We start from the raw sequence: 21,978 nt of genomic DNA on the forward strand, positions 1-21,978 counted from the left end.
CCTGTGTGCTTGTGTGTATGTGGATGCACAGCCACCTCAGTGTGTATGTGGAGATCAGAGAACAATGTAAGAACTGACCTCTTCCCATTTTGAGACAGGGTCTTGTCTTGCTGTTTGCCACCCTGGTGAATACTCCAGGCTAGCTAGCCTGAGTTTCTGGGGGATTCTGCTGTCCCTCACTTCCCATGTCTCCACAGGAGAGCTGGGATTACAGACATGTACTGAACCATGGCCTCCCCTTTTATTTCTATTCTGGAGATCCATATTGGGTTCTCTGGAAGAGCAGCAAACATTCTTAGCCTCTGAGCCATCTCTCCAGCCCAAGGAGTCTTTCTCACCTTGTAGATCCCATGCAAGGCCAACAAAGACACACTTTATTTACTTTAACATAATCTCACTAGCCTAGCAAAGAACCTGCTGCACAGATAAGAGGTCCATCTGCCTCTATCTCTGCCTCTCTTCTCTGCCTCTACTTCTGCCTCCACTTCTGCCTCCACCTCTGCCTCCTTAGCATTGGGAATCACAGGTTTGCTGCACCAGGTCTGGGTGAGGACCAGACTTTAACAACCAATTTGATCATCACACACAGATGAAGAGCCACGGTCCTGAGAGGAAAGCATCTTGTCCCAGGTCAGAGCCAGTGGGGGTAGAGATCAAGCCAGCATCCCACCTGACCGAGATAAGAGTTGGTGCGGAGGGCGATGGTAATGGCGTTGGTCAGCAGCAGCAAGCCCAGCAGCAGTTGGAAGGCTGGATGGCGAAGCAACTGCTTGACATACATTTGAGTGATAAACTCCTGCACGTCCCAGGCGTCCTGGAAAGAGACGGAAGACCTTCCTTCAGGCAGATGTCACTACAAGTGGCCTCTCCCAGGACTGGTTGACTCCTCTGCCCCTTTCTGGTGAATGGGCGTACCCAGGGGTCTGCCCTAGAGGGTGATATTGTCTGAGTTCGTGAAGTGCTGGTTTCTGTATAGTAGTCACCACCTAAATGGTCATCAAAAAGAAGACCACTATTGGGGACCTTTGGGAGCTTGGGTGTCTCTGCTGATGAGTGGTTATCACATTCTAGGGGTTTCTGTGAAGAAGCACTCCAATAGGGATTATCTCCCAAGGAAGGTCTTCAGGGAGGGCACTTAAAGGGCAGAGAGCTGCAGAAGGGACCTGGGGTGATGGTTACCTCCGCCCTCAGCCCTGCCTGTCCTCACCTTCCTCCTCTCCTCACCTTCTTCTCCATGACGTCCCTACGGTTGATGAGGACCTGCTCCTCATGCCGACCCAGGAGCTCATAGGCTTTTTTCTGCAGAGGAGAGGAAGAGGCCCTCAGTGTGGCCACCGCCCCCACGCAGCCTGAGATGCCAGCCTGATGGCAGTGCCAGGCAGGGGCTCCCTACCTTAAGGCCCGACTTTTGGCCCTCGATGTTCTCTGTCCGCTGCCACCACTTCTGTTTTTCAGACATCTTTGCTCTGTCCCCTTCTCTTCAGAGACTGATTCTTTGCTGCAAGCAGTCTTTCTCCCCCTTGTGGTGAGATCATAGAGGCGGCTGTTACCTACCACCTTCTGGGTTCCACCCTGACATTCCAAGCAGATAAAAAAAAAAAAGAAAAGAAAAGAAAAAAAACAACAACAACTTCCTCCCGTGAGGTGTACCTCACAGAGAGAACCAAGTATTCAGCCAAGGGCTTCAGGATGGGGTCATAGGTTAGAGGCTGGTGGGAATAGGGGTCTGGTCTTCCATACCATCTAAATACAGTAAACAGAGGTCCCCTTTCTGGATCCAGCCCACTAGAGGGGCTGAGTGAAGGGAAGACAAGAGAGACGCCCTTGTCTCCAGCTACATGTCCCACTGATGCCCACCTGGCCTTTCAGAAAGACAAGTTTCCTTGTCTACTAAGTGGATGTGGCTCCCTGGGGCTAGGACAGGGAAGCAGGTCTGACCTCTAAGGTCTAAGGAGAGATAGACAGGTCAGATGCATGACCACAGAGCTCAGTACCCTGGCATAGGGGCCCTGAGTGTATAACTCAGGGTAATGGGCTACACAGAGAGCTTGCCACCCACCCTTGATGGAGAAAGCATTCGTCCTAGCCTGGCATCTCTTTACCCCTGTGTGTGTTGGTGGGGTGGGGGAAGTGGGGTGGAAGAGGGCACAGATTCCCAATTCTAAAGCAAAGACACATGGGTTCACATCAGAGAAGTCAACTTTATTTGGTGGAAAAGCATCTCTCACGTAAAACAAACACCTATCTAGATCTGGTCTGGGAAACCTTTTTGAATGACTCAGGGAGGCAGGTACATCCCAGATCTGAGGAGGAGTTGAGGGATTTCTACCTCACAGACAGGAGGGGAGAGTTCCTTCCACTTTAGGGGACACATGAGCAGAAAGTGTGGAATCTCAGAATAGAGGGATCAGTTTGGGGTAAGACTGAGGGCTAACGGTCCTTCCGGTCTCTCACAGACCCCTTGGACATGTCTTAAACACGTCAGAGACCAGGAATGAAGTAGTCCTCAACCAAGGTCAGAGGTCAGGAGGTTAGAGGGTGTTCTCTGGGGTCAAGGAAAAAAGCTGGGAGGGCTCTTCAGGGTCAGAGGGTAGGGGCTGTGGGGAATGACCCCTAGAGTCAGAGTTTGGGTCTGGGGAGCTAGTCTGGGCCCACATTCCTCCCCAGGTCCTCAGGCCCTCTGAATATAGCTCCTGGTTCTGTTCTTTCCACTGGCGGAACTTTGCTCCTGTGAGTTCAGGGTCACCAAGCACTTCCTCTAGGGCTTGCAGTTCCTGCAGCTTTGCCTGAGGTAAAAGTAAGGGGGCAAAGATCCACAGTCACCCAAGGAGGAACAGAACCCAGAAGTAGCTCTAAGTCCTGTGCTCACCACCAGGACACCCTGGCCCAAGAGTCTGGGTAAATATATAATCTCTTTACACGGAGCCTTCTAGAATTTACCTCAGAACATAGCTGAACCTCGAATGGAGTATGGAGCTCAGGATTAGGCCCCAGAAAATCCAGGGTTTGTAGCCTGTACAGTCCAGAGCTCACAGTAGAGCTGGGAACTAGACACCACCAGGGCCTGACGCCCAGAGCCTTATCCTAGCTGGTGCCTAGTGTGCCCAGCTCACCTTCAGTGTGCCCAGTGTGCCCAGCTCACCTTGAGTGTGCCCAGCTCACCTTGAGTGTGCCCAGTGTGCTCAGCTCACCTTGAGTGTGCCCAGTGTGCCCACCTCACCTTGAGTGTGCCCAGCTCACCTTGAGTGTGCCCAGTGTGCCCAGCTCACCTTGAGTGTGCCCAGTGTGCCCAGCTCACCTTGAGTGTGCTCTGTAGTGCCCGGACACGGTGCACACGCTCATTGAGATGAGGGTCACGGTTGCGCCTCATGAAAGAACTCCGCCACTGTTCATGGGTCAGGGGCTGTGGCTGGCCCAGGAGGGACACCCCCCCCTGCCTCAGCCCCTGTACCATTCCTTCCAGGGCTCTGTCACTGCTGTCTGTGGAATCAGGTTGCAGGATGAGTACATGTGAATATGCTCAGGACAGTCCCGAAGCCCAGCTCCCTGCTCTCAAGGGCAGCACCTGGCGAAGAGCCAAAGGAGGTCCTTGGACTCTGCAGGGGTGAAGCCACGGGTGATGTGTCACTCCAAGCATGGGCTGGGCCAGGCTGTGTCAAGGCAGGAGAAGGAGGATTAGCCTGAGTTCCCACAACCTGCCATCTAGCCCCTAGCTCCTACTGTGAAGTGAGACTCTACTCACAGAAGCTGAGCGGGACCCGGTCTCCTCATCGGGGTCTTCTGCTTCTGTCTCACTGTAGCAATCTAGGGTGGGAAGTTGGAGAATCACAGACTGGGTTTGGAGAGCCATGGAGTAAGCCAGGGGATTTGAGTTCCTGCACCCAGTCTGAGGAATGGCAGGGACTCCGTGGTGCCTGGGCTCCTTCTCCCACTCTGTGACACACTCACCTTCCTCTCTGGCAGAGGGGGCCCGACCTGGAGCCTGGTACTTGGAAATGCAGGTGATGAGATGCCGCACCCACCTGGAGGGAACATGTGGACTGTAGGGTTTCCATTCACTTAGGCCCACGTAGGTCTGAGCTTTCCAGCCCTTACCTACGTCTTCTAATTTTTCCTCTTGAATCTTGTCTGATCCTGAAGCCCGAGTGTAAGGAACCACTCTACATTAAGGTATATCTTCCACTTTCTTTCCTGTTCTCTTGAGACAGTGTCTTACTAAATTGCTCTGGTTAGCCTGAAACTCACCACGTGACCCAGGCCAGCCTCATACTTGCAATCCTCCAGCCTCAGCCTTGTAAGTGCTGGAAATTAGAGGGGTGAACCACCATGTCCCAGATCTACAGAACTGACACTCAGAGAGCAAGTGAGGTCGGGAATGCTTCTTTGCCCATTTGGCAGATGATGAAACTGAGGCTTTCTGGGGGTTAGAGTTTTAGTCCAGTCTCCTGAGCTCAGCTCTTGAGCGCTTGGTAGCTGAGGACTGCATGGGCGTAGGGACAGAGAAGTGGCACTCACATGCTCAGATCGGACAGGTTCTCAGCGGCAAAGATGAAGGGCTTGTACACATCATGGGTCAGCTGGAACACACTGCCAGGGAACAGAAAGAAGTCACAGCCTCCTCTGGGCGTGCCCTCCAGAAGCCAGAGAGAGGCTGGATCAGGAATCCCAGCCACCTGCCACACATTCACGCCACCTCCCTCTCCCTCTCCCCCTTTCTCCCAAGCCCATCTCATTCCACGACTTAACTATTTTTTCTTCTGGTCATATCCACTCTCCAGGCTGTAGTTGGAGATATTGATAAGCCCTTCGGCCTTTTCATCCTGGGGGATCACAGCATGAAGGTCAGCACGGAGCCATGGGTCCTCAAGGCTCAGCCAGCTCCCTAGTTACCTCTCTGGGTTCCTGTAGCTCAGGACTGAAGGTGTGGTCAAGGGGCACATCTACACAGGGAAAGGGAGCAAAGGTATCCAGAAAAACAGCCAAAAGGGAGAGGCCCTGCTCAGGCTCGCCCTTTAGCTGCTTTGTCTGGCAAAGCCTTTTTCCCTTCCTGGTTTTCCTTTTCCCTTTCATTTGACAAACATCCAAACTCGGCTTTCCAAGGAAGCTTCTAGGGTCCTTGGACCAGAATGTGGGGGACTGGGCTCCCACACATAGTTGGGGATTTCCTTTATCCTAGCACATGGTCCATTGTCCTTAAGGACATGTTCAGCTGGGCTGGAGAGATGGCTCAGTGGTTAAGAGCACTGACTGCTCTGCCAGAGGTCCTGAGTTCAATTCCCAGCAACCACATGGTGGCCCACAACCATCTGTAATGGGATCCAATGCCTTCTTCTGGTGTGTCTGGGGGCAGCTACAGTGTACTCATTCATATATATAAAATAAATAATCTTTAAAATAAAACAGGATGTATTCAGCCCTTTTCCCCATGGGCCTCTAAGATGCTGAGGGCCAGGGACTATCCAAATCTTCCCTGTGGCCTTCAGTGCTCTACCTCAGAGCTGGATCCGGCAGGCACCTGAATGTCTATTGAGTGGCCTATCACTAAGATGGATAAAATATTGGGAGAGAAAGAAGAGGTAGGGAGAATAAAAGTGACTTTTTCTACACTTAAAAGAATGTTTTACATTTATTTATTGGGGGAGAGAGGCACCTTTCCACAAATGCCACAAGACACATGGAGATCAGAGGACAGCTTGTCAGATCATGTGGGTTGTGGGTATCATACTCAAGACATCGGGCTTAATGACAGGCACCTGTACCCACTAAGCCATCTCACCGGGCTATGTTTTCTGAAACGTCAGGCTCACTCTGTAGTCTGGGCTGGCCTGCAATTTGCTGTGTAGCCCAGACTGAATGTCCTCAGAAGTCAGAAGAGAGTACCAGATTCTCTGGAACTGGGGTTACAGTTGTGAGCTACCAGGTCGGTGCTGGAAACCAAACATCAGACCTCTGCAAGAGTTATAACTCAACTACTTCTTAACTGCCGAGCTGATTTTCCAGTCCCTCTAGAACGTTCTTTTTTTTTTTTTTTTTTTTTTTGGTTTTTCGAGACAGGGTTTCTCTGTGTAGCCCTGGCTGTCCTGGAACTCACTCTGTAGACCAGGCTAGCCTCGAACTCTTGAACTCAGAAATCCACCTGCCTCTGCCTCCCAAGTGCTGGGATTAAAGGCGTGCGCCACCACCGCCTGGCCTAGAACGTTCTTTTATATGAGTATAAACTTATTTTTTTACCAAGAGCCACCCTCACTTTACAAACAGGAATACTGGGAAAGTATGGGGCTCGCTTGTGCAGAAGGTAAGAATGGTGACCCTCAGGTTCCCTTGTTACCTACGCAAGTGTGTATGGGGTCTCACCTGGGGTTGGTGGTACCAGTAGAGGGTGTGTCCCTTGAGCACAAACCAGCAGCGGCGCCAGCGTGGGCCCATAAAGCCACCGGGTACCTTACGTAGTAGAAGCCATCCATCACAGTCTGGCAGACCCAGCTCTCGGCAGGACACCCGCCGGCGGCTCAGCCTCGTGGCTATACCTGCCCCAACACAGCAGACCCTGTTGGTGAGGGGCTGACAAGTGTCTTTCCCTAAGTCAACCTCTCCCCATGGGACTCCCCAGCAGAGCTAATGTCATACTCTGGGCTTATAATGATGTTACAGACATCCTCAGGTTCAGTGACTTTGACTAGAGAAGCTGGGGATATATACCTTCTGGTAGTGGGGAGGGCTCTGTGTTTTACACACGCACGCGCACACACACACACACGCACACATGCAGACACAGGAACACACAATGAGAAAATTGACAAACAGAGGCGTCTTCCTCACTGTCTCAGAGCTAGCAAGAGGCCTAGACTAGAAGCAGGGGTCCGTGTTTCCAGGAAAGGCTGTTGTGTAGGTAAGGGGTCATACCCAGCCCTGTAAAGATTTCTAAGACCCCACTCAGTCAGGGCCTCTCATACCTTTAGATTTCTTCCGACCAAGGATGGAACTCTGAAAAGACCATGAAGAGCTTAGAGAAGGGTCTAGATCCAGAGCCCGCACCCTTCCCTGCTGAGTCCTTGCATTTACCTTGTCAAGGTGTCGTGAAGACTCCAGAGGTTCTGCTGTTTCTTCTGGAAGTGTGCCTGGTGGCCCAGGGGGAGATGGCAGGGACTGAGCATCAAGGGAGGAAGAGTCTGTCAGGCAGGGAGGAGGGAGAGGGAAAATCCATGAGTTTAGGCCCAGGACTTCGGGCAGAAATGTTAGCATGGAGAGTTGCTTGGGCACTCAGGTGACTTGTCCAGAGCCATGAGCCACTTGATAGGGCTGTCAAGCTACCTGTCCAGGCTGGACTGGGTCCAGGATTTCCATCTGAAGACAGGTTGAAGGCAAAAAGACCTTCAGATGGAACCCTGTGGAGAGCAAGGGGGTATAAGATGAGCCCATGGTCTCTGCTTCAAGTCACACCCTAAGGTAGAGATTGTTACCTGGGAGACGGTGGGTTCAGGGGCAGCGATTGGCTTAGCAGGTGAGGGGAGTCCAAGGGCGTCTGGGAAGCAACCAGAAACAAAGTGACAAAGGTGACCATGAGAGTCTGAAAGCAGGTGTTGAGGGGTGGAGCAGGTACCTGTGAGGGGGTCTCTGGCACGGGAATCTTCTTCAGTACAAGGCTGACCCTTGCTGGTTCCCTCAGCAGCTCCCTCAGCATGTTCTTATGGGGCCAGCCCACCTAGGAGACAGGGAAACTGAGTTGGGGGTTCTGCAGCAACCTCATAACTCTTCCTTCCCTCTCAGAGCTCCGTGCCAGGTCTCACTGGCTTCACACCACCTCAGGGAGCTTTCAGGAACCCCTTTAACTGAGCACTGTGGAAGGTCAGGTTAGCGACCAAGTGAGATTCCACCCATCAGCAGTCACCATGAGACTTTCCTGTGTTGGCTCATGTCATGCAAGGCAGCTCCCACAGCCCTGGTCTTCACAAGGAACAAAACCCTCCGGTGCCTTCCCCTCCCCCACCAACAACTGTCTTCGGTGTCCCTCCCCTCAAGCCTGCCCCTTCTCCATCACTCACCACCACCTGCTCATTGATCTGAACAATCTCATCTCCTGGCAGGATCTGGGAGCCGGAGGTAGCCTGGTGTGAAGAACGGGGCTCAGAGAATGAGGCTTTCCTGCGGCCTGAAGCTGCCATGGCTGGCATGGGGGAGAAGGCCTCCAGGGTAGTCAGGGGAAGTGGTTAGGGATCTTACCTGAACCCCTACTCGGGACACAAAGTGCAGGCAGTTGCTGGTGGTGTGAATTTCCAGATCCTGTAGAGATAGAGGCCAAGCCAAGAAAAGCCTGGCTTCAGCAGAGGCAGTGGGCAGGACCCCACAGTGGACATGGGGACTCTAAAGTGAGCAGAGTGGGGATAGAGCCCCACGATGTCATTGTCCTAACTGCTGTGTAACTTTGGGCTTGTTGCCCCCACCCCCTACTCCCCATAAGGCCACACAGGGAAACTGTGTCCTTTCTGAGATAACAGAGTCTCAGAAGTTTCTTGAATAGAGAACAGGGGATGGTATGGGGTTGGGGGTGAGGGAGAGCAACTCTGACTTTCTCAACTGGTTGTTTCAAATGTAAGCATCCTCTCCCATCTCTATTAGTCTGCCCCGACCCCACCCCCAGAGCCCTGCCAGGGCTGAAATCTGATGCCTGGGACACATGAAATTGCCCATCTGGTTTGGGAAAGGTACCCAGGAATGGTGAGACCCCACATAAATCCTCTGGGTCTCCATCTAAACACCTGTACACAGAAGACATATCAATACAAGATGCGGGGGCTCCTGGGGCATGTTTCAGGGCTCGGACAAGGCTGCCAGGGGGTCTGCAGGAAGAGGTTAGGAGTCAGAACTCACAGAAGGGTCATCCACCTGCACCAGCTCCAACACGGCCCTCTGTTCCAGCAGCTCCTCAGGGCTGCAGCTCAGGATGTTGTGACAGATTCCAGCCACATGGCTGCTCTGTGGGAGGACTGCAGGTTGTCTGACTGTGTCTGATTCCACACCCTACACCTCCCCAGCCACCCAGGAGACTCACAATCCTCAGGATTTTGCTTTCCTTCTCAGCCTCTGGGGAGTCCTAAAAGCAGAGAGTATAGGGCTCCTCTTTAGAAAGGAGTGAGGGTACCTTGTCCCGGGGACACGGGGTGGGGAAGGTTCTCTGCAGCTCGTCCCTCGCTTTGTCTACACTGGTATCCTTACCAGAGCTATAACGGTCTCCGAGTTTCAACTCTAAAGTTTCAATCCTGACTCAACAGCAATCACTCCCCACGTCCTAACCTCCCACCGTTCCCAAATGTCACCTGCGCTTCTGCCAGGGAAACCCCATGACCCACCCCATGGCCTGTCACCCCACACCCAGAGACAGGCTTCTTCTCTTCTTGCTCACCACCCCCTATCTCTCACACCCAATCGTAGTCTGATTCACAGGTTATAAAAAGCTCTGCAGCCTAGACCAGCCTGTCCCCTGTCCCCTGTCCTCATACCTCCTGCAAGACTTGGCCCAGCTCCCCACACAGCACGCCAATCTCCTGACAGGCAGAGAAGTCATTTAAGTGAGAGAAGAGGTACCTGGCAGAGGAAGGACAATTAAGATGTTGGACATAATTGTCACCTGAGAATTGGAGATAAGTCCTACCTTTGGTGGGTTGTGCTCAGCATAGGATTTATTTGTCCTCTATGTACCAGGCCCTGTTGTAGGCACCAGGGAGACAGCCATTAAATAGAAAGCTGTATCATTGATGATTTAACTTCAACTGTCCTGGGCATTATACATGAGCTGCAAGAATGTTATACAGAGAAGGCATCTCTGAGGAGGTGATATTTTGAGGTAAGATACATAGGACAGACAATTGTTCTCCACTGGTTGAGGGACGAGGGAGATTATTCATTGGTAAAGATGCTTGCCTCTAAATGACCTGAGTCCCTGAGTTCAGTGCCTGGGACACCATGGTGAAAGACAAGAACTGATTCTTGCAAAAGATGCTCTGACCTCTGCCACACTCCTATGCGTGCGCGCGCACACACACACACACACACACGTGTGCATCAAACAAGCAAACAAAGACTCAACTGTTGATAAAATCATTAAGATGACAAGCTCTAGGGTGGGGTGGGAAGCAAGGTGCCCCAGTGTCTCTGCACAGATCTGCTCTGACATATCAGATCAAGAGCCAAGCACTGTCTGTCCCAGACCCTAGAGGATACCAAGGACAAGAACAGTCAGTCGCTAGTCACCCATCCCTAATACCTGTTGAGCCAAGAGAGGAGGGCATGGGCCTCCCGGACCAGCTCTACAGCAGCATTGAGGATATCAGCAGGTGTCTCAGCACAGTCGCCCAGATGGCCTTGGACCAAGTTTTGGAAGCCCTGGGTCCTTTCCAGAAGCCCCTGAGCCAGGCTCTGCAGGTTCTCCGTCTGTAGCTTAGAGCCCTGCATCAAAGCAGGGCATATTACTGCATCTGCCCTGGCAGGCAGTCCACATGGGCAAACCCCTAAGCTGGTGGATGTTACAGCCAGGGCGGGCAGTGCTCACTCACCAGTGCCCGGAGCTGTTCCACCCCATCTAGAATGAGCTCCTGGTGGCCCAAGGGCCACACAGTTAGAGCCTCAAGGCTTTGGGGACATAGCTGCAGCAGGTACTTTCCAGGCAGCTCCCAGTCCTCGAAGGGATAGTCCTGTAGGGCATCATCAAGACCTGGAGCAGAAAGGGGTCAGCAGTGGGGAACCAGTGTCATTGCCATTCTGAGGTTTTATTACATCAGAGCCCTCCCCCTCCTTCCTGTCCCTAATGACAGCTCAGAGCCCCTGGCTGGGTTCTGCCCTTCTCACGGATGATGCTACTGAGTTGAAAACCATATACAGCAATGACTCTAGCATGTGTGTCCAACCTACTAGCATTGCCATCTACCAAATTCATGCTCAAATACCTTGACATACAGTGACCAACAAACAGGGGCTAGAGAGATGGCTCAGTGCCGAAGAGCACTGGCTGTTCTTCCCAAGGACCTGGGTTCAATTCCCAGCACCCACATGGCAGCTCACAACTGTCTGTAACTCCAGTTCCAGGGGATCTGGCAATCTGGCATCCTTACATAGATACACATGCAGGCAAAGCACCGATGCACATGAAATAGATAAATCTTTAAAAAACAAAAACAACCAAAGACGCTAGCAAGATGCTTCAGTGGCTAAGAACAACACATACTGTTCTTGGCAGGTACTTAAGTTTGTTTTCCTAGTATTCATATCCCAAGCACATGGAGTAAGGGGGACCTGAGAAGGGGACTGACACTTAAGATATAGAATAGTTCTGCGCCTAAATTTCTTCACATAAAGCAGGAACAGGACTGGAGAGATGGCTCAGTGGTTAAGAACACTTACTGTTCTCGCAGAGGACCCAGGTTCAGTTCCCAGCACCCACAGGGAAACTCACAACCATCTGACAGCACTCTCAAGGTGCACATACATATGTGCAGGTAAGACACACATACATAAAGTAAATAAAATGGGAACCCTAGAAGTGCCTGCTTCTAACCACGTACTTTAAGATGATTGCTGTGGGCCACTCAGTCCACAGCCAGACAGCAGCGGCCATCACATTACTGCCAGGCTGTCTCTACCTCGACCTTACTTTGTGCGAGGCAATGTTTTGAGAACTTTCCCCATAGTCGGGTGTGGTGGCGCATGCCTTTAATCCCAGCACTTGGAACAAGGAGACAGAAGGATCCCTGAGTTCACAGCTAGGGCTATATATAGAAACCCTGTCTCCAAACAAAATACGGGCTGGAGAGATGGCTCAGCGGTTAAGAGCACCGACTGTTCTTCCAGAGATCCTGAGTTCAATTCCCAGTAACCACATGGTGGCTCACAACCATCTGTAACGGGATCTGATGCCCTCTTCTGGTGTGTCTGAAGAGAGCAATGGTGTACTCGTACACATAAAATAAATAAATAAAATTACAACAACAGTTTTACCCATCTGGACTAATGGAGAGAGTTGTAGCAGGTTGCTCCTGCTTTGATGGAAAGCCTCCCATCCCAGGTCCGACTGTCATGGGGAGTGTGTAGTCATTAGTATGCCTCCCCCATTTCTCCTGTGCCGTTATGAGTGCTGGATTGGGAGTTCAGGAGCCAGGGTTACTCGGATAATTTCATTCCCATGTTGAATGCTCTGGTCTGCCATCCTCCCTCCCAGAGAACACAAACATTCCAGCTATGCATGCTAGTCACACCACCGTGGTCTCAGTTTGTCCAATTCACGAATAGACCTGTGGTCACCGTCCTGGCGAGTGGTAGTGCTGGCCTGGGCCCCAGTGTGGGAGTCTGCCGGGTACTCTCCCGGGCTGCTCACACTGAAAAGGCCTCCAAGCAGGCTTCAGCTGCCACCCCCCTCTGAGAGCCCCAAACTCCCTCCTGCAGCCACAGAACTCCCTCATTTTCCTGAGCCTGACTGTGTTTGTGACTCTTGGTCACCTAGGGAGTGATCCTCACTCCCGACGGAAGCCCCAGGGTGGAGCTGTGTCACTTCTTCAGAATGACTAGGGTTTCTGTTTCTCTTACTGCCAACCTCAGACCGGGAAAATGACACCAAGGGCCGGCCCTGTTCCAAGACTGAACAAATCACTTCCTGGCTCTGTATGTTTCTACTTCTGAAAAATGGGCTTAATAATAGCTCACAGGGCCCTGGGGCACAGGGAAGATGACGGAGATAAAGGGGGCGTGGGCCACGAGAGCCTCCCTGTTTTGCTTACTTATTACCGCACCTGTCCGCCGCCACCTTGGCGGGGCCCTAGAACACACAAAAGTCTAAGAAAGACTCTTTCCTACATCTTGGGTCCTCTAGTGTCGCCTGACCCATCTCTGCCCGCACTGTGCCTGTACAGGGGACTCTGGTAGGCTGGTACAGGACAGTCGCGCTATAAATACCTGTTGACTAATAGACTCCGCAGGTTCTTTCTTCTTTTCCCTCCATACTTTTTGGTCCAAGGGGCACCTCACTAATCCCCTTGAGCCCACCTCGGCCCCGCCTCTCCCGGGTCACCAACCTCTCAGCCAAGCTGCCACCTTCCCGGGGGTCCAGGCCTCCACCGGCTCCATACTGAGCTCCGCCCGCAGCGTCCAGCCCCTGCAGGAATTTCCGCTCCCAGTCCGAGCCTGGAGCCGGAGGGGCTGGGCCAGGACAGGCAGGGCGGGGCCGCTGCATACCTGGGCCCACGTGGCCACCCAGGTGAGGCAGTGCCACTGCCATTGGTCCACCGCCTGTCTTCCTCCTGCCCTGCCCCTCTGGCATCCTAGGACTTTGGCAGCTAGGCAGTTGGACTCCTGGGCTGGCGCCAAGGGGTGTGACTCAGGCAGTCCGGAACTGGCATGGGATTCGACTGAAAACTGGCCTCACCATGAAGAATCCCATTAAGTTTGATGTTAGACGGGCTACATGGTGAATTCCAGGCTAGCCAGGGCTGTGCATGGAGACTTTCTCAAATATCAAAAAACAAACAAACAAAAAACAAAAAAAAAAAAACAAAACAAAACGACTATGGGCCCAAATCCCAGCCTAGAGTACCTGATGAATGGTTGGTGCAGAAGCAAAGTACATGACTTGCTCCCAAACACCCACCCCGGTCCCCGTGGCATCTCGTTATTGTCATCTGGAGTTGTCCCACAGACAGCTGACCTAACTTTCAGTGTTCAGTTCTAGGGTATAACAGTCCTTGTTTCATGGGACATTTGCAAGTATCTGAGCAAATGTTGGCTTTAAATGGTGACTCCTGCTTGTGATCTCAGGATTCTGGAGGCTGAGGCAGGTGGATTGCTCGAGTTCAAGGAGGACCTAGACTACAGAGCGAGCCCGTTCCAAAACAAAATGAAACAGTAGAAACTAAATCTAAGTAAATAAAAGCATCAGCCTGGGACTCTACCCCTTTGACAATCTGTTGAGACTTAGAGGCCCTTTCTCAAAGTAAGACTTTAATCACTTCAGTTATCATTTATTTTAGGACACAAAGAGCCTTGATAGGTTGCCATAGTAAGTAAAGAGGAAACATGCCAGCCATTCCTGAGAGACATTTGCAGATACGCTAGCTGCCTCCTGAAAGTACTTTTATTTCTTGCTATTTTTTGTTTTGTTTTGTTTTTTCGAGACAGGGTTTCTCTGTGTAGCCCTGGCTGTCCTGGAACTCACTCTGTAGACCAGGCTAGCCTTGAACTCTCGAACTCAGAAATCTGCCTGCCTCTGCCTCCCAAGTGCTGGGATTAAAGGCGTGCGCCACCACCGCCCGGCCAGTCAGTGCTCTTAACCACTGAGCCATCTCTCTAGCTCTATTCTTGCTATTTTTAAAAGATGCTTTTCATCCTTACTATGTTGCTCAGACTGCTCTGCAACTTATGGGTTCTAGTGATTTCCCTGCCTCAGTTTCCAAAAAATCAGGGACCACAGTTCACATCACACAGCCAGCTAGAATGATGTTCTTAAAAAGCCCCAAGCAATTGGGGCTGTCGAGATGGCCAACAGTTAAGAACAGGCAGAGAGGGGACCGGGTTCAATTCCTAGGACCCACATGTTGACTCACAACTGTCTGTAACTCTAGTTCCATGGAATCTGACGCCCTCTTCTGGCCTCCTCATGAACTGCATGAACATGGTACATAACACAGGCAAACACCCCCACACACAAAATCTCTTTTAAAAAACACAAAATGGGTCTGGAAAGACGGCTCAGAGGTAAAGAGCACTGACTGCTCTTCCAGAGATCCTGAGTTCACTTCCCAGCAACCACATGGTGGCTCACAACCATCTGTAATGAGATCCGATGCCCTCTTCTAGTGTGTCTGAAGACAGCGACAGTGTACTCACATACATAAAAATAAATAAATCTTAAAAAAAAACAAAACAAAAACCACAAAACAATGCTTAGAATTACGCCAACAATTATGACAGGACACAAATCTGTGGCCAGGTGTGATAGTGCACACTTTAATCCCAGCACTCAGGAGGCAGAGGTAGGTAGGCTCTGGGAGTTCAAGGCCAGTCTGGTCTACATTGTGAGTTCCAGGACAGTTTGGACTATGTAGAACCCCAATAAAAATTTTAATGTAACCATGTAATATATATTTTATTTATATTTATTTTTAAAGAATGCTGACCAGGTAGGGTGGAACACATGCCTCAAAAAGCACAAGGGCTGTGAAGCTGGCTTAGTGTTAAGAGCCCTGGCTGCTTTTCCAGAGGACCTGGACTCAGTTCCTAGCACCCACATGGCAGCTCAACTGTCTTTGATTCTAGTTCCAGGGATCCAGTGATCTCTTCTGGCCTCTGAGGTCACTAGGTATGATAATGGTACACAGATATATATATATATATTAAATGTCTTCTTTTGGTTATCAAATGCTCTTTTATTGAAATATTTTCTTGTTGCTTCTTAACTAGCTGGGCACTCCACTGCACCACTGTTGTCATCTATGATGTCATGAGGGTGGCAGCCATCCACATTGCAGCCCACAGACTGTGCAGTACCCGCGATCTCCTTGATAGTCCCGGAAAGTTCTCTGGCCAAAGACCAGTGTCTCACCTGCCGGGCAATGCGGACAATCTCATCAAAAGTGATGTTTGTACTGTGTTTAATGTTTTTCTGCTTTTTCTTGTCTCTTGGAGGCTCCTTGAGGGCTTTGATGATCAGGGCAGAGGCAGAGGGCACCACCTCAACCTGGGCCTGTTTGTTCTGGATGGACAGTTTCACTGTAACCCTCAGACCTTTCCAGTAATATGCCCTTGGCAATGTTATCACCAACATTTTTTTGGAGACAGACCCAGAGGACCTATCTTAGGGGCCAAGGCAGATGTGGCACTGACCTCACCTCCGGTGAACCTCAAGTATACCACTTTGATCTCGTTGGGGTTGAACTTGGGTGGCATGGCAGAGGTGGCTGGTGTCAGATGAACCTGAGTTTGGGACAACCGAAGAAAGTTGCACTGTAGCCTACTCTGAGCCAAAAAGCTAATTTTTTCTTAAAAAACAAAACCTGAGACACAAATGTGTGATACGCTGAGGTACTTATTAATATGTAGCACTAGAAAAATTAAAGTTCAATCTTACTTTTTAGTTGTATTAGGGCATCATTTTTCTTTTTAAATATTTATTCATTATTTATACAGTATTCTGCTTACATGTATGCCTGCAGGCCAGAAGAGGACACCAGATCTCATTATAGATGTTTGCTAGGAATTGAACTCAGGACCTCTGGAAGAGCAACCAGTGCTCTTAACCTCTGAGCCATCTCTCCAGCCCCAGGGCATCGTTTTTCATCTTGAATGAAAGCATAAAACTGGGCGGATGAGATTGTTTTATCAGTAAAGGCACCCTGCCTGTCCCCAAGCCTGACGACCTGACTTCAGTCTCTAGAACCTATGTGAGGACTGATTCCTACACATGGTCCTGTGACTGCCACACGCACACCACAGCACTCATGCACCCCAATAATTTTACTGTATTTATATATAGACTTTAAATATATTTCTTTTAAAGAACACTAGCCAAGTATGGTGGGAACACCCCTTTAACTCCAGCACTCAGAAGGGAGGGACAAGTGGATTTAAGTTTGAGGCTAGCCTGGTCTTCATAGTGAGTTCTAGGACAGCAGGACTAGAGAGACACTATCTCAAAATAGGAGCATTTAGTAGGATGAGTGGTCTAACTTAGCACATACTTTTTGTGGTGCTGGGAACTGAACTTCAAGTCTTACATGCTGGGCATGTGCTCGAACACACAACCATGTACTCAGCTCTCCTCTTCACAGATTAATTAGCAAACTATAAGACAGGGAATGCAGAAGTGTGACGGAGAAGTCTGGGTCAGCAGACTGAGAACAGATAGTGGTCATTCGGTCATCCAAAGTCTGACAGACACAGAGGTACCTAACCAATGGCAGCTACATAACATTGGGCCTGAGAAAAAGGATGCCATCAGGAGTTAAGAATAGGCTAAGTTGCTGGTTGGTGGTGGCGCACGCCTTTAATCCCAGCACTTGGGAGGCAGAGGCAGGTGGATTTCTGAGTTCGAGGCCAGACTGGTCTACAGAGTGAGTTCCAGGACAGCCAGGGCTACACAGAGAAACCCTGTCTCGAAAAACCAATAATAATAATAATAATAATAATAATAATAGGCTAAGGAAAAGCAGTCTTGAAACAGTTGTAAAGCGTTTCTTTCCTTTTCAGAGTCGTATAGACCCCAGATGGCCTGGGATTCCTTGTATGTCGGAGGAGGATGACCTTGACTTTCGGATCCTCCTATTGAGTACTGGGGTTACAGACATAAGACACCACATTTGGATTATGGGGTGCTAGGGATGGAGGCCCAGGGTTTTACACATGCCAGGTATGAACTCCAGTTTCACCTTGTATTCAGGTCTGTATTCTTTTGTTTTGTTTGAAACAGGATCTCATTATATAGCCCTGGCTGTCCTGGAACTTACTCTGTGGACCAGGCTGGCCTCGAACTCACAGAGATCTGCCTGCCTCTGCCTCCTGAGGGCTGGGATTAGAGTGCGCCACTCTGATGGTTCATATATGCTTGGTCAGGGAGTGGCACTATTAGAAGGTATGCCCCTGTTGGAGTAGATGTGGCCTTGTTGGAGTAGGTGTGTCACCGTGGGTGTGGGCTTTGAGACCCTCATCCTAGCTGCCTGGAAGCCAGTCTTTTCCTAGCAGCCTTCAGATGAAGATGTAGAACTCTCAGCTCCTCCTGTAACATGCCTGCCTGGATGTTCCCACCTTGATGATAATAGACTGAACCTCTGAATCTGTAAGCCAGCCCCAATTAAATACTGTCCTTATAAGAGTTGCCTTGGTCATGGTGTCCGTTCACAGCAGTAACACCCTAAGACAGCTACCATGACTGGCCACCTCTGTGTCTCGTTCTCTCCTTTTGTTTTTGAGACAAGGTCTCTCTGGCCTCCAGTTCAGAGATCCTTCTGCCTCCGGAGTACTGGGGTTACAGACATGTGTCACCATGCCCAGCTAACACTCTTTTTTCTCTTCTTCCTTGTGGTTCTGGGGATCTACTCCAGAGCCTGCAAAGGATAGACAGGCTCTCAATCACCGCACTAGAGTCTTCTTATTCTTGATTTAGATATCCTACTTACCATTCTGAAAACAGTCCTGTTTTTCATTTTCACAGAAAACCAAAAGTGAGGCATGCTGCCCTATACCTTTAATCCCAGCACTCTTGAAGCAGAGGCACGTGGATCTCTGTTGAGTTCAAGGCCAGCCTGATCTACATAGTGAGTTCCAGGACAGCCAGGGGGCTATGTAGAAAGATTCTGTCTCAAAAAAAAGAAAAAAATGGGGCTGGAGAGATGGCTCAGCGGTTAACAGCACTGACTGCTCTTGCAGAGGTCCTGAGTTCAATTCCCAGCAACCACATGGTGGCTAACAACCATCTGTAATGGGATCTGGTGTGTTTGAAGATAGCAATAATGTACTCATATACATAAAATAAATAAATCTTTAAAAAAAAAAAAGAAAAAGAAAAAAATGAGAGACAACAAAATACATGCACACAAGTAAACGTAGTTAAATTTTTTTAACACAAATGACAGCTTAATGGCACAAGAAAATAATTTTTGATCATGTTCAAGTCTACAAAAGAGATGAACTTGTGGGAACTCCATCTTTGGGAGGGAATGAAGTGTACCCTCCCACCAAGATGGTTGAATTTAGAGAACCCAAATGGCAAAGTGGCTAACAAGTCATATGGCCTCTTTTGCTGAATGCTCACATATGGTCCAGACCAGGGCTGAGGAAAGCTGCCCAGTACCTGTTTGATGCCTGGACTCCTGGGCATTGCCAGCCAAGGCTTTACCTACATGTCTGGCCTGGCCTCTCTCGTAAATGGGGGAGGAGCTGATACTCAGGCCTGATGCTGATCTCTCCTGACAGCTGCTCCGAAGGCTGGCAAGGCAGCAGCAGGCAGGGGGGAAGGGACCAGATTTAAAGATCCAGCCGCCCCACCCCCTGCCAGACTTGGGTAAGCCAGCATTTGTGAGCATCCTCTGAGCACGCAGTGCCCAAGCAAATAGGTCAGGGACCCCTATGCTCTGGCGTCTACTTCTTGGTACCCTGGGCAACAACATCTAGTCTGCATTTCTGCTCCCATTTCACAGGCCGACAGGGAGACCCCCACTATGAGATTTCGACGCCTGACTCCTGGCTACTTCCGGGTGCTACAGGTAAGTAAATCTAAATACCAGCTTTCGGCCCTACTGACCTCTTCCTCCCCACTTCCCCCAATGACAAAGCTGATACCCCCAACAGCCAGGCTGTCACATTCCCTGCTGCCTGACTAGCCAGGACCCAGATGGGCAGTGAGGCGAGAAGGATTGGGGTGGAATCTCCCTCGGGCAGAAATGGCGTCCGTATCTTCTTTACTCAGCTGCGCCATCTTATCCCCTTCCTGCCTAGAAGCCTCAGTTGACTCTTCATGTGCTCCCTCTGTGTTCTTCCAGATGCAGGTGGCTGGGGAGTTGAAGGCAGAGCCCCGGAGTCCACTGGTTGGGATTGTGGCTACACTGCTGGCTGTCCTTGGGTTAGGTGGCTCCTGTTATGCCGTATGGAAGATGGTGAAGCAGCGGCAGCCATCACAAGCCCCGTGATGAGGCAGGCAGCCTGTCACCCAGGCTTAGAGGTAGGTGACTCAGGTGAGGGGGCTGCAATATCCAAATCCCACTTTTTCCCCTTGGGGATTAGTCTCGGCCATCGTTAGATCCTACTCCCCAGTTTTATGATGTAGGTAGATTCTAGCCCAGAATCAAAGAAGCAGGCGGAGGATACTTGTTCCAAAGCTGGACCTAGTACGGAGTAGACATCTTGGCCCAGAAACCCCTGGTAAGGGAAGTTAGTATCAGAGGCGTACCCTCTTGTCCAGGTCCTTTATTTTGGGCAGAATACCCAGAAGAAGACAGCATCAAACTCAAAATCCAAAACAAACACACTCAGCCTAGCCGATGAGCCACTGTCCATGGGCAGTTTCTCTGCCCTGCATCCTTAGGCCACTCAGGTGGATGTGTCCATCTCAGGGATCTCAGTGGACACTTCTGTGGGCACGCCCAGCCGCTGGGGTTGCACATACGAGCCCATGCCTGCTGCCCTCTCAGCCTCTTCCTGACTGTAGGGTTCGACACTCAGCTGCTTCAGCCTGGGAGAAAGAAGAGTAGGAGATCGCGGAGCTCACCAAGTGCAAGACCTTCCTGCATGGCACCCATCCACCAGCCCTCTACTGACCCCTTCATACCTTTTCTTGTGGTCTTTGGATCGGAAGTGGGTCTTCAGGTTGGCAGAATCGATGAAGTACCTCCTGCAGAGATGTAGGGTGAGGGAAAGAGTGAAGGGGTGAAGTCTCTCAGGTATGCCTACCTCCCTGCCCCTAGCTCGTTGCCAAATATCAGATTCTGAGCCCGAAGAGATGAGAGGCGGGCTGACCCACGGGTCCCAAGACAGAACCGCCTAGGGGCTCGCGGCCCGGACCTCGCTGCTCCGGGCTGGTACCTCAGACCCTGCTCCTCCCCTGGCTGGACTCACGCGCAGGCCAGACAGCGATGCAGGCCGCCCCCTGGCAGGTCCGGGTCGGGCTCTGCGTCCCGCTCCGGCTTGGGCCGCGGGAGACCCTGCGGCCTCAGCTCCCGATGGATCTCATCCAGGTCCGGCCGCCGCTTCTTGGCCTTCATCTGACGAGCTAAGGAATGTGCTCGGTGCGCGCCGGTTCGCCGGGAGCGACCCATGAACACAGAAACACACACACACAAGTCCAAGAAACAGGGAGCAGGGAAAAGACCCACACGTGTTGTCGCTTCCGGGCTGATCAATGACGTCACGAGAGGCCCGCCCGGGGGCGGAGCAGGATTGGCCAGACTGCCTTTGATGACGTCACGGACCCCTTGGCTGCTTGAGCGCCCCCAGATGGTCGTTGATGATAGTGACTGGGCTATGGCGGGGCAGGATCGGGCCTGGGGGGAACCGGTCCCACTATTCTGCCCGCCCCATCATCACTTCCCGCTTTCCACACCTCGAATTTCAGTGGTAGGGGATGCTTTTAACGTTTCTGACAGCACTGATGCTTGTGCCATGAATAAATTACTTCATAAATGAGAATTAGTGTGGAATCACGGATGGGTCACCCAGAGATATCCCTAGGTTCTAACAAAGAGCCTTCCTCCCCCCACTCCCACCCTTGGCGTTTCATTTTACCTCTCTCCTCTGTCTCCCCCCTCCCGTCCCCCACTCTCAAATTCCTGGGGCAAAGAGCGGAAAATTGTTTCACAAAGAATCTACCCCCTAAGGGGTCTGTCCTTGGAGAATGCTCAGCTCTTCATACAAAAAGAACATTTTGTCTGTTGTTTGGTTGGTTGCTTGTTTGTTTGGTTGGTTGGTTGGTTGGTTTTTCAGAACTGGGGTTGGTGCCCACGGCTTCGTATAATCCAGGCAAAGAGTCTAGTAGAGGAGTTTGGAGTGGGGGCACTGCACCTCTAGCCCAAGAGGAAATGTCCCTAGAAGAACTCCCCACCTCTGCTTTCTTTCTCTATGCCCAGGCTCATGGGGAGGGCTGGCAGGAAAGGGGAAAATGACCAAGAAGTGTTGACTTTGCTCATCTTGGCCTGGTGCCTCTCAGGCTGGCCAGAGCCAGCTCTACTATATGGGGACCGAGGACCTCAGCAATAATTCAGAGTTCTGGCTCTTTGGAACTAGTTGCCAGGAAACAGGGAGTCAGGCACGTGCATCCTTGGGGAGAACGGGTTTCTAGGCCAGACCTGCAGTGAAATGGAAGCCCAGGGTGCTGACTGGAGGCCTGGGATCTTCTGACTCCAGCTCATGAGAACTGGGTAGACACAGGGTGGGACCCTGATGAGTACTCATCTAGGATGGCTGCTATCACAGGATGCATAGGTATGGCTCCTGGACTCAAGACTTTGAGTGGAA

The 21,978-nt window shown here is 51.0% G+C and overlaps 3 protein-coding genes, 1 long non-coding RNA gene and 1 pseudogene across 5 annotated transcripts in view; 1 reads left to right on the forward strand and 4 right to left on the reverse strand.

Annotated features, from left to right (window-relative positions):
• Positions 1-1,500, reverse strand: part of Catsper4 (cation channel sperm associated 4) — a 19,904-nt gene extending 18,404 nt beyond the window's left edge. For both annotated transcript variants that reach the window (XM_028759967.1, XM_028759966.1), the window contains exons 1-3: positions 1,394-1,500; positions 1,225-1,299; positions 671-814 (exon numbers count right to left, since the gene is read on the reverse strand). In XM_028759967.1, the coding sequence (XP_028615800.1) occupies positions 671-814; positions 1,225-1,299; positions 1,394-1,459 (285 nt within the window). In that variant the 5' untranslated portion in view covers positions 1,460-1,500. The remainder of the gene's footprint in view (positions 1-670; positions 815-1,224; positions 1,300-1,393) is intronic.
• Positions 1,501-2,373: 873 nt separating this feature from the next.
• Cnksr1 (connector enhancer of kinase suppressor of Ras 1) lies at positions 2,374-13,110 on the reverse strand. The gene is made up of 21 exons (XM_028759880.1): positions 13,059-13,110; positions 10,551-10,708; positions 10,262-10,443; positions 9,498-9,582; positions 9,050-9,091; positions 8,869-8,973; positions 8,221-8,280; positions 8,043-8,105; positions 7,601-7,702; positions 7,461-7,522; positions 7,312-7,385; positions 7,063-7,169; positions 6,954-6,984; positions 6,355-6,527; positions 4,747-4,820; positions 4,516-4,587; positions 3,949-4,022; positions 3,743-3,804; positions 3,566-3,650; positions 3,299-3,480; positions 2,374-2,786 (listed from the first exon to the last, which is right to left on the reverse strand). The coding sequence occupies exons 1-21, from the start codon at positions 13,108-13,110 to the stop codon at positions 2,532-2,534; spliced, it is 2,100 nt and encodes a 699-aa protein (XP_028615713.1). The 3' UTR covers positions 2,374-2,531.
• A 2,320-nt stretch (positions 13,111-15,430) lies between these two features.
• Positions 15,431-15,978, reverse strand: LOC114614371 (annotated as a pseudogene).
• Positions 15,979-18,556: 2,578 nt separating this feature from the next.
• Positions 18,557-20,866, reverse strand: Znf593 (zinc finger protein 593). Its single transcript, XM_028759851.1, has 3 exons — positions 20,584-20,866; positions 20,297-20,359; positions 18,557-20,200 (listed from the first exon to the last, which is right to left on the reverse strand). Exons 1-3 carry the CDS (start codon positions 20,781-20,783, stop codon positions 20,059-20,061), a joined length of 405 nt encoding a protein of 134 aa, XP_028615684.1. The 5' UTR covers positions 20,784-20,866; the 3' UTR covers positions 18,557-20,058.
• LOC114614256 lies at positions 19,026-21,153 on the forward strand. The gene is made up of 5 exons (XR_003710289.1): positions 19,026-19,085; positions 19,170-19,235; positions 19,512-19,690; positions 20,177-20,374; positions 20,703-21,153. It is a non-coding gene; the product is annotated as an uncharacterized LOC114614256 (long non-coding RNA).
• The last annotated feature ends 825 nt before the right edge of the window (positions 21,154-21,978 follow it).

The sequence above is a fragment of the Grammomys surdaster genome, unplaced genomic scaffold (assembly GCF_004785775.1).
Source record: "Grammomys surdaster isolate TR1022 unplaced genomic scaffold, NIH_TR_1.0 126313, whole genome shotgun sequence".
Classification (NCBI taxonomy): Eukaryota; Metazoa; Chordata; class Mammalia; order Rodentia; family Muridae; genus Grammomys; species Grammomys surdaster.